This window comes from Sesamum indicum, linkage group LG12 (assembly GCF_026168435.1).
Source record: "Sesamum indicum cultivar Baizhima isolate 11 linkage group LG12, ASM2616843v1, whole genome shotgun sequence".
NCBI classification, from domain to species: Eukaryota; Viridiplantae; Streptophyta; class Magnoliopsida; order Lamiales; family Pedaliaceae; genus Sesamum; species Sesamum indicum.
The window spans coordinates 11719441-11730886 of record NC_142668.1 but is presented as its reverse complement, the minus strand read 5'-3'; the positions used below and the strand labels follow the sequence as shown (position 1 = coordinate 11730886).

Genomic DNA, 11446 nt, shown 5'->3' with positions numbered 1-11446 from the left:
ACTGTTGATCCAATCTCAAACCCATTCCTCTAATTTCCAAATAATATCCGAATAAATAATAATGATCAAATCAAATGTTTCTTGAATTTTCTATCAATATCTAAATTATAATTTGATCTGTCTTCATTATATATATATATGTTTTATTTAAATAAATTGATGCGGACATGACGGGTAATCCATTGTTTCTTAATTGTTCGCATACATGTACAAGTGATGGTATTATTTTTATTCTACTTCAAAAATTAAATAAAAGGTAAATTATAATATTTTTTTTTTAAATTTAGACTATAAAAAATTTGATTTAAAAAAATAAATTATTCATAATCTACAAGGACAATTAGTTAGCAAAAACAAAAAAATGAATTGAAATATAACGACGACTAGTAGATTAAGTTAGTTGTTGGGTCGTTGTTCAAATTAAATGTATTAATAATTTTTTAAATAATAAAAATTATATCAAATTCAAAAAGAATTTATTGTAATATATCCTTAAATAAAAGATAATTCAAAATATGCCCGAAATATGCAAATGATAACGGCATAAAGATTATTGTTGGATATGATGATGATGATGAGGCTCATGACTTGTCCGAGACAAGAGAAGATTTTCTTACTGTTTTGTCTTATTTTATCAGATGAAATTGACGTTAAATCAGGTCGGCCGGCCGACTTCGGTGTTCACACCAGCTAAGCTTTTAAGTCAATTATGCAATAAACGTACAAGTAAATGAGAGGGTTGATGATAATACCAACTACTCCTACAGCAAGGCCTGGTACTGGGGTAGCCCACCTAAATTCACACTATCAATAATTCATCTTCAATGACTAGCCCTCAAATCCTCATCCTCTACTCGCCACATATATCTTATCATACACCTCCAAAGAACGCTCTGAATATGTCACTCTCTTGAATTGATGACTCCTGTTTGTGGTAGTTACTATCGTCAAGATGGTGTTATATTAATTTCTTGCAATTTGATCGGTGTTTCATTGTATGAGTTATTGTTCGTTTTGATCTGATACAAGTCTCACAATTTTGTTTTGAAAATGTGCCTTACAAGAATAGAGGTCTTAGCTCAATAATCCCGGAGCAATTATTATCTATTTTGATTTCAAAACAAAATAATTTTGTCCTATTAAGGCGTCTCACATGGGAGATGAGGCCTCAGAACTCCTAAGCCATTTAAGTTCACTGTTTGCAATTGAGTTCATTCAATTTTTTGCTGATGTCAGCAAATTTCATAAATTTTACTAACAAATAAATACAAACAGATCTATTTATTAGACAAAAACAAACATTAGAGATATTAAATATAACCTTTTAAATAATAAAAAATATATATAATTATATGAAATCACATAAGAGTGTGGCTTAATTATCTAAATAAATTATGACAGAGATTTTAATTTCTATAGTTGAGAAGTAGAAAGGGGGAAGATTCTCATTTTTGCACCAACATTTAGTTCACACGATCTTTGCTATTATGTCGTTATTTACATCTTAAGCAAAGTTTTACGTAATCAATCATAACCTTTTCCAACTTTGCACGGATAAAAGTAACATCGACAGGAATATGATACTCCACTGCTCCCCCCCCAACTCCTATAAAGCTTGACTTATATTTTTGTGACGTGTAATTAACATAAAATACAATTTTCAAATATAACGAATTAAATTTTTTGAAATTATATAGCTATATACATTTTTCTTATTCGGAATTATTTGAGTTATAATAAATATAAATGAAATATTTTAGTTTATTTACTAAATTCTTGAAAATAATAAACTAAATGATTATGTTTAAACTGTGTGGTTAGAGGGCAATAGTTATGTGTTGGTTGATTGGTGTGATGAAATTTGGGGCAGATCTGGAATAATAGATATTTATGGGGCAAAGAATAAAATATTTGATTATTCTAATTGCACAGTATTCTATTGTCTTCACTAATAATAAAAGCCAAAATTCAAAGAGTGCCCCTCCATTTATCTCACTCTCCATACACGTCTTCCACACTCCATTAACACACTCATTTCCACGCACAAATACATCCGCACACACCTCTCTCTCTCTCTATATATATATAGAAAGTGAGAGAGAGAGAGATACAGAGAGATATTTTCAGTGACACACTCACACAGAGAGCTGAGTTCCACTATGCGTCGCCAGCCGAAGCACAGGCCTCTCCTCACGGTTGTCGTCTTCCTGGTCTTATGCGGCCTCACCTATGGTCGCTTCATCGCCGACCAATCAGATCTCGTCTCTGATGGGGTCCACTCCTCCAAGCTCCCCAACTTCCTCCGCCTCTACGCGGCGGAGGAGACCTGTGAGCAGACCTACGGTTTCATGCCCTGTACCTCCACTGCACTGGGGAACCTCTTCTTAATTCTGGTCTACGGTTATCTCATGTTCCTTGCCGCAACCTATCTCTCCACCGGCAGCGAGCTTCTGCTTGAGATCCTCGGCCCTGGAATCGTCGGCGGCCTTTTCCTTCCGATGCTCGGAGCACTTCCTGATGCTATGCTTATTCTTGGTAATCCTCCTTTTCTTACATCAATTTAAAACTATTTTTGAAAATAATCTGAATATTGCTTTTTCTCCACTTCAAACGATAGATTTATAATCTTTATATGCATCTTATTCCATTATAGAAAAAATTAATTAGGATATTTGATATTATGTCATAAAAAATATAAGAGCTTAAATTTTATATCTAATTTTGGAGGATATATAATTGTAAATTGTTTTGTGGTAAATGGATGTGTCTTTAATCATAAAAAGGGTATTAAAGATAATTACACAAATTTTCAAATTAATCTTTCTTTCCCCCCTTAAATGATGTTTGTGATAGGTGACAGTATATATTTTGCCGTTGGTGGTCATTAACCCCTTTCCTAATCATGTCCGTCAGTCCGCGGTAGGTCTGGTTGGCAGTATCTGCTTTTCCGTTGGTTATTAATCCTTTTTCTTTAATCGTGTTCTCTGTAGGTCTAGTTGACAGTATATTTTTCCGTTGGTCGTTTCGGTTTTACCTTTTGGACATAAGTTAGTAGTTCGTTGGATGATAGTTCTTCTCTAATGCCCTCCATCTACAATTGGAAGCTTTGTTGTTGCAGTTCACCATCAATTTTGACTAACAGAAATAGACAATTTTGATAATCTTTTCGAGTGTATTTGAATTATTTTGAACAACACGACAGATATTTTTACAGTTAAGAAGTTGCAAAACACTGAAGTGGTTGAAGAATTGAAGTGATAAGTAGCAATCAAAAAATTAGATAATTTGACTTTATGTTGTCGAAGGAGCATTCAAGGAATCAGTTAGAAGGATTGAGAGAGACAAGAACGGATCTGAACAATTCTGGTTTTTGTCATCACGTGATATTTCATTTCAATTTCATGCTTAATCAGGCGGTGATGGATATAATATAAATTGAATAGAAAAGAAACATCTAAAATCTTGATGTGTCATGTTATAACTATTTGATGGTAGGAACAAATCATACAGGCAGAATATTATTTATTTATTATTTTCGACAATATAGATTGGGATATTGAAATTTATACTTTGCAACATTCTTATAAATTTTATTATTAAGATAACAAAAGATCAACTCCTTTTATTGGTGCTAAGATCTGTTTATATATCTTCAACCTGGTTGCTCCGGTGACCACCTTTTTCTCATATCACTTGTAGAGCTTTCATTGTAACCAGTCCTTAACATGCATACACAGTCGTTCTTTATTTATCTGTAACTTGGCTCTAGCCCTTTGCGTTTGCAACCGATAGCCAGTCATCAATGCGATTAGTATTCCTGCATTTGCCTATTGCTCATTTATTCTGTGTTTTCAGTCTCGGGGCTGTCTGGAAGTGTAGAGACTGCTCAAAGCCAGGTATCAGTTGGAATGGGACTTCTAGCTGGGTCAACAGTCATGCTTCTTACTGTGATTTGGGGTACCTGTGTTGTTGTTGGAAAGTGTGATATAGTAAATCATGTTGCCGTAGACTCCCAAGACACAAAAGGCTTCAGTTTAACCGGTATGTCTCTATCTCTTCCCCAAGGCCCCCATTCCTTGTCAAAGTAGTGTAAACTGCCCATGAAGCTCCGTCCGTTCACTTTGCTGGTCGTATATGCATGTTGCATGTATAACAATGTTTAGGCATGCTTTGAATTGTTTCGTTCATTCTGAAGTTTGGTCTAGCTGCTTAACTGCTAGATTTGATAAAGCTTCTGATCAGTTTTAAAATAAACATACTTGGTTTTAACAACTTGGATTATCCAAGAAGCGAGCCGACTCTTTTTAGAGGTTGCATGATATACTCCAATAAAATCTTTCATTTCAAAGATTGGCTTCTTTAGGGGGCAAACTACATTTAGGACTATTTCTGTATTACACCAATATTTTAATGTGCTAAAACAACTTTATTTAAGAGAAACCTCATTACACAGAGATTGAACAAATAGTAACCGACCTGGATGTCTGAATCTGCAGTTATACTTAATTGGTTTACAAAGAAACTGGGATCTTCTTTCTGACCCAAATTCTATTCTCCTGCTAGTTTTACTCTGTCTCTTTTCTTTTTCCTTTTATTTTTTTAATCCTTTTCACCCAGTTCTGCTCCAAATAAGAACTCTAGTTGATAGATAAAACTTATTGTATTATCCTGGTCGCCTCACAATGTTTCTCTCTCTTCTCGGTGTGGCCAAATTCTTCTCTGATATCTTACTGTTTACTGTTTCCATGCAGGCTCTGGCATTAGTACTGATATCTGGACAAGCTATGCAGGCATTATTATGGCTATTTCTGTACTTCCGTTCATAATAGTCCAATTACCACAAATTTTGCATTCAAATTCAGGAAGGCACCTGTCTGTATTGATTGGTCTCATTGTTTCTGCTTCCCTTCTGGTATCCTATTGCCTTTACCAGGTAATTAAATAATCTGAAACTTAGAAGTTGACATCTCATTGAATATCTGGATTTTTATATTCTTAAAACCATAACTTCATGGGAAGAAGCATATTTAGAGTCAAGTGGCCTTTGAATTTTCTTGCGCAAGTCATTCTTCTTATTCATGATAATGCTAGAACAGGTTTCCCCAATTCTAACATTGTACTTTTTGACATCTTTTAGTTGATGATACTTTTTAAAACCAAATTCCATGTGATACCCCAAAAATCACATCTGGTTTGTGGTGTCTCAGGTTCCAATTATTTTGGAAACTCCTTTGCAGTATTCTCCACCCAGTCACCCCCAAATTGTGGTGTCAGTTGGCGAGCCACTAGAATCCACCAGATCAATGTTTTATGAATTAGTTGCAGTTTAAAAGAGAGGGAGCAAAGACTACCAATTGATAAGAAATGTAATGCATGCACTAGTAACGCAATAAGGCATGCATGAAAGGATACAGTTTGGTTGGGGTGGGTGTGCCATTGTTTCATCTTTAAGTCTTTTTAGTGTTGTTATATCATAAATATAGGTATTCTTTTGGTGCCCCATTGTTATTTTCTGCATTTATCAAGTACAGACGCAATAGTAACTGACTTAGAGAAACAAGATCATTTCAGGTGTTGTTATGAAGTTCGTGCTCCTTGTTGGATTAAATTTACTAGAATGCCGTGCTGACATGTCTATCTCTTGTTCTTAATTTTTTCATAAGAATCTCTCAGCATTCCTTTGAATTTTTATGCAGGTATTCCAGCCATGGGTTCAAAGGAGGCGACTAGCTTATGCAAAGCATAAGCATGTAATATCAGGAATCTTGAAGCATTTGAAAATGCGTGCTCTAGGGAGGCTTTCTACTGAGGACGGGAGACCTAATGAAGAAGTACTGGAGAAGTAAGTTCACAGCTGTTTCTATGTACTGGCACTGACTGTATCTTTATGCGGCTGGATTTATAATTAATATTTATCATTGCCCCGGATATGGCAGGCTGTTTAAAGCAATTGATGAAAATGAGGACGGACACCTTTCACACTCAGAATTAAGAGCTCTAATTCTTGGAATCCAGTTCAACGAGATCAATTTGGATCGGGAAGATGCCGTGGAGAAAGTGATGAAGGATTTTGACATCAGTCTTGACTCTAGAGTTGATTTAAGAGAGTTCATTCATGGAGTTGGGCGATGGCTTCAAGAGGCGAGAGCAGTTTCTAACTATGCCGGTTCAATGAAGTATATAGATGATTTTCACATGGTATGTTGCTTCCTAATGAGCTTGTCTAGAATGTTTCCAACTATCTGGATTGTTATTTCGTTGATTCTTTTTCTTTTCTTTTTGGAGCAGCAAACAAAGAGAGACCACGATCTTCTGGGTGATCAAAGTGATGAGATTGTCGAGGGTTTTGAGAATCCACGATGGAATTCAATTAAAGCTGTACTTTTGCTGCTCCTTGGAACTGCGATTGCAGCTGCATTTGCAGATCCTTTGGTTGACGCTGTTGATAATTTCTCCGATGCCACAAAGATTCCTACTTTTTTCATATCATTTATTGCATTGCCATTGGCTACCAACTCCAGTGAGGCTGTGTCCGCCATTATATTTGCCACCAGGAAAAAGTTGAGATCCGCCTCTTTGACATTTTCAGAGGTAAGATGCTTTGTTATTCTCTTTATTTTTTTCTGGTTCATAAACTTTTGTATGGAGGAAAATAGTCTAATGTGTATACTATAGAGGAAAATAGTCTCGGATCAATTATCCTGACCCTTATTTTGCTGTGTCAGCTGTACGGAGCTGTTACGATGAACAATGCCCTGTGTCTATCAGTCTTCTTGGCACTTGTTTATGTTCGAGGGCTGGTCTGGGATTTCTCATCCGAAGTGCTGGTCATTCTGATTGTGTGCATTGTGATGGGGGTGTTTGCCAGCATTCGCACGACTTTCCCACTTTGGACTGCTTTCTTAGCTTTCTTACTGTATCCATTTTCTCTGGCGCTTGTGTATGTTCTTGATTATGTCTTCGGCTGGTCATAAATCCTGTTTTGGGTTTTGGCCTTGAGCAATTTGTTTTCTTTTCTAGTGTAAATTTCTGGTAACAAGTCTCCATGAGATCTCGAGTGTTACTGTAAAACTCGAAAGGTTCTAATTTGTGGGAAAGTTGTGTTTGAGAATCTTATTGATTATTACATTTTTGAGAACTTATTTACAACTTTGTTGAAAGTAATGGTAGCTACGGTCGATCTTGGTTTGATGTATGCGAACTGCGAAGTAATGATTATTATTGGCCGTTTTGGGCATTTGTTGCAGTCCATAAATTGTGGATTCAGCTTCGGGGGCTGAGATAAGTACATCAGAATATTTTCAAATCCAAATTATGCCTGTGATGTATATATGGAAAAATGTAATTTATTCTCATGTGATATGTGTAAATTATTTTTTTATGAAAAAAATTTAGTTATTTATCTCTCTGTATTTTTATAATGTATCAATCTACTCTCTGTGTTTTTTTTTTTAAAATGTAAATTATTTTATTTAAAAAATATAGGGAGATAAATTACTATATTTTCATGAGGGGTAATTTGTTCATTTTAATATAATAAGGGTTTAAGTTGCATTTAATCCGTGAAATATATTAAGAGAAAAGAGAACCAGTGATCAAGACCATGAAAAGGATCATTCCTTCCCTGAAATATTGACTCAAAAGGATGCAGGACAAGTTAGTAATAAGTAATAGCAAAATGTAGGACAGTAATAACCAACATCATTGTTAAAATAAATATGGTCCATGTCCCCATTTAGGCCCAGCCCAAATCCTCCATTTCCCTCTCACTCGGATGGCTCAACCCACTCTACTATTTTGGCCCATTCCTCCGGCTCAGACCACTTACCCGACTTGGCTCCTCTTTTATATATACGATACCTTCTTTTTCAGGTAAAAATCCTAATCCTAATTTGTCCCGACTCCTCGTCTCTTTCACTTTTCTCTCTCTTCTTGATTTCCTCTTCCACCATACTTCTATCTCTCGAAAATTAATATTTTTTCCCTATATATATTTTTGGTGGTTTCTAATGATGATAGTGACCAGAAAATTCGATCTCTCTTTTTCGTTCACTCCTTAAAAGTTCTCTGTGATTATTTCCTTAGTGAAAATTTGAATGGTCCTTAGCGGACTGAACCTTGGTGGTTTTTTTGGGCTAAGCAACTGCGAGAGGTTGCCAGCATTTGGACTCCCCTATACCGGATCTGGCCCTTGAACCATTATTCTCCATATATCTTTTTGTCCTTCTCTTTTTCTTTATCCTAATCTACTTATATATATATTATTAGTTTAGATCTTTTTATTTATATTCTTTTATTTATATTTTAATCCCTGTTTTTGGTAATAATATTTGTACAAGGATTTTCAAATTCATTATCCCTCTATAATGGTTTATTAGGATTGTTTATTTGGGGCCCACTGCTGCTGGACTACGTCCTACAATCATTTACAAGATGTTTGATACAAAAATGAAAATCACATTAGAAAGGTTACATAGAACGATAATGTAAGAATCAATTCATTAAGTACAAAAGAAGCATGTCTACACAAGGATGTCGATCTACTTCCCCTTTCATCAAGATTGAGGTAGGACTATGCCGACTTCTTTGCCGAAATTATACCAGAATTTGCTCATTCGATATGAAAACATAAAATCTAGCTCTGTATTAGCATGGATAACGAACCAGGAACTGGGCAAGAATACTTAACACTAATCATACAGCACATTGAAACAGACAAGGGAAGGTCTCTAAAACTTCCTTTTCCTGATCTTGAAACTGGATGATCGGATAACATCATCATCCGCTAGTAGTGTTTCGTTGAGAATTGTCATTGACTCGGGTTTGGTGAAATAGGTGAAAAGAAGGTAGATACCATCCAAGTAAGTGTTGCTCTCTCCAGCTTTGTTTTTCTTTCTGATGCTGTAGGCAAGTGGAATTACGCCCCTGTTGAACACCTCCACATACATACCACCACCAGCAACGAGCAACTATAGAAACAAATTTCAATACAGCATTAAAACCACATTTTGTGGGTGAAAGAAAAATCGTGTGCTTTATTATTTATTTGAAAGCACAATGACAATCTTTAGTTTCAGCATGCATTTAGAGAAAAATCTGATGAGCCCATACTCAAAAGAGGAGATAGAATGCCAAAACTTCAGTATACTCTTTTGCCCGGAAATGGAAAATTTCCCCGTCCATTTTGATTTACCAAGCTGGTAACTCAGAAGCATTTTCGCCCCTTAAGGGCCTTAACGTTCAATTTAGCTGAAAAATGGCCGATTTTGAGTATTGCCTAAAACCAAGATACTAAATTAAAATGTCAAAGCCTTCAATTCCATGTATCCTGAAGAAAGGTGACAGATCTTCTTCCCCAAAATCTTATGTGATGGACGAGAAGATATTATTACAATCACAAAGTTGCTACTAGAAAACCATACAACTGGAGTATCTTCAGAATCATACAGTAATTGGTAACTGTATATGATTTACATCATTCTTACCATGACCGCCTGCGTAATTCTAAGGTCTGATTTACACCAGTAACTCATCTTCCCAAACACATATACTCCACCCTCCAGATTATATAATGACATACTCCACAACTTCATGATCCATCTATGGCAAAGTTCAAATCCTTTCTCATCAAGCATATTTCTTTATCAAATCTTATCTAAAAGCAGCGACCTGACTTCAGCAGTGGGCTCAAAGGTTTTAAAATATAAGAACTCTAAATAGTATTCAGCATTTACCATTTCCAGACCACCATCAGTTAACAAATCTTCATACCCGTAACTTTCCACTTCCAACAACTAGAAGCTAAACAAGAAAAGAAGGTAGAAAAGAATGCACATTCATCAGATTCACAAGAGCACCAAATCTTAGTTCTTTGAAGCATTAATTCAAGCATCTAGAAATCATGATCAACCCAAAAAGTAAGCAGACTAAACAGAAATCCAAAGAAAACAATACTAATTTACCTCTTCATATTTCTGGGTGAAGGCAAGGCGCTCATCCTCAGACATATCGGGCCTTAAGACAACCATCGTCTCGTATTTCCGTAGGCCCGGAGGACACTGCGGCTCCTCCTTATCTTCCACGTCCGGAAATCCCGCCCCCGGTATCGTCGGCGTCGGCGGGGCGTCGCTTCCTGCCAAATCTCTCTCGAAGAATGCTATATCGAACTCTGCTTTGACAGCTGGCGCCGTTCGCTGGGAACTTACACTTCTCCTCAGCTGCGGAACTTTAATGGGGTAGTTCCATTTCAAAGGGTGTAGAAGAGCGGGCGAAGAAGAATGGGGATGGATGAAGGGTGGTTTAGAAACCATGAGAGCAGAGGAGGAGAGAGAAGCTGACGCCATTGATGCTTGGGGTCTACGAGCAGCTGGGCGTTCTTATGGCAGTAGATAAGGGGAGAAACCAACACTGGAAGATGCCCGCGTTTCTCCAGTTATCTGCGATTCTGATCTCGGAACGTAAGACGCGCGGTTTCTCTAATGCGACTTTCTTCATCACCGAATGAATTGACAAGACTCGGGCATTTTTCAAGTGCAAATTCAATTAAATTCGGCAACTTATAATTTTTCAAAAAGTGATTTTTAAAAATGATACAAAAATAAAATTAATGAATATCCGTACGAATTTTGGTTTTAAGAAAGAAATGTGCAATTCTATAAACCAAAGAAAAGAAGGGGATAGTTTTCCCACTCTTTAAATTTTGTGCAATTATACATAAATTCACAATAATTTATAAAATTATATTTAATAATTCTCTTATTTATTTCTATCTAATAAATAGATTTATTCGGTCAAAAAATTTATAACATTTGTTGGCATTGGTAAAAGAATTGATGAAAATTTATATTTTTATCCAATTGATTTATTATAAACTTATTGCAGGTTAAATAAATATTTTCTAACCACACTACCAATATGCATCTTCACCCTTATAAGAATAATTTGATAAAAAAAATATTTATTTGACCTATAATAAGTCGATCATTGATCGTTGCTTTTTCTATTTTTTTGTTTTTTATATATATTTTTATTTTTAAAATTTTTTATATATTTAATTTCATATTCAATACTTTATCAATTTTATACTCAAAATTATCCATATATTATAATTATTAATCAATATCATATATTTTTATTTTGGATAATAAAAAATTATGGTACTTTTGTTTATACATTTAATCTTTATACAAAAATAAATATCAACAACTTAATAAATTATAATATTTTTCATAAAATAACTATTTAATATAATATTATATAAACTTTATGTTATATTTTAACATATACTTTTTTTAAATTGACAAGTAATTCATTTGTAATTTTTTTTATCTATTTCTGAATTTTATATTTATATCAAGATGCATACTGTGCATTATGCAACCTATTTTATACTTATAAATTTATGTCGAAACTTAGTGATTCCTATGAATTAATCTAAAAATAATGA

The 11446-nt window shown here is 34.9% G+C and overlaps 2 protein-coding genes across 2 annotated transcripts; one reads left to right on the top strand and one right to left on the bottom strand.

Moving 5' to 3' along the window:
• Window positions 1–1992: 1992 nt before the first annotated feature.
• On the top strand, window positions 1993–7149 carry LOC105165426 (sodium/calcium exchanger NCL). Its single transcript, XM_011084430.3, has 7 exons — window positions 1993–2535; window positions 3856–4041; window positions 4752–4933; window positions 5697–5842; window positions 5937–6198; window positions 6289–6591; window positions 6726–7149. Exons 1-7 carry the CDS (start codon window positions 2160–2162, stop codon window positions 6972–6974), a joined length of 1704 nt encoding a protein of 567 aa, XP_011082732.1. The 5' UTR covers window positions 1993–2159; the 3' UTR covers window positions 6975–7149.
• A 1287-nt stretch (window positions 7150–8436) lies between these two features.
• LOC105165427 (Translation elongation factor EF1B/ribosomal protein S6 family protein) lies at window positions 8437–10503 on the bottom strand. Its single transcript, XM_011084431.3, has 2 exons — window positions 9963–10503; window positions 8437–8969 (listed from the first exon to the last, which is right to left on the bottom strand). Exons 1-2 carry the CDS (start codon window positions 10341–10343, stop codon window positions 8730–8732), a joined length of 621 nt encoding a protein of 206 aa, XP_011082733.1. The 5' UTR covers window positions 10344–10503; the 3' UTR covers window positions 8437–8729.
• Window positions 10504–11446: the final 943 nt, after the last annotated feature.

Bases quoted from the DNA above. Each gene is read 5' to 3' on its own strand.
- LOC105165426 (XM_011084430.3), top strand. From the start codon at position 2,160: ATGCGTCGCCAGCCGAAGCACAGGCCTCTCCTCACGGTTGTCGTCTTC. The intron at 5,843-5,936 runs GTAAGTTCACAG...CGGATATGGCAG, and splicing joins AATGAAGAAGTACTGGAGAA to GCTGTTTAAAGCAATTGATG. The intron at 6,592-6,725 runs GTAAGATGCTTT...TTGCTGTGTCAG, and splicing joins CCTCTTTGACATTTTCAGAG to CTGTACGGAGCTGTTACGAT.
- LOC105165427 (XM_011084431.3), bottom strand. From the start codon at position 10,343: ATGGCGTCAGCTTCTCTCTCCTCCTCTGCTCTCATGGTTTCTAAACCA. The intron at 8,970-9,962 runs GTAAATTAGTAT...TTGTTTCTATAG, and splicing joins TCACCCAGAAATATGAAGAG to TTGCTCGTTGCTGGTGGTGG.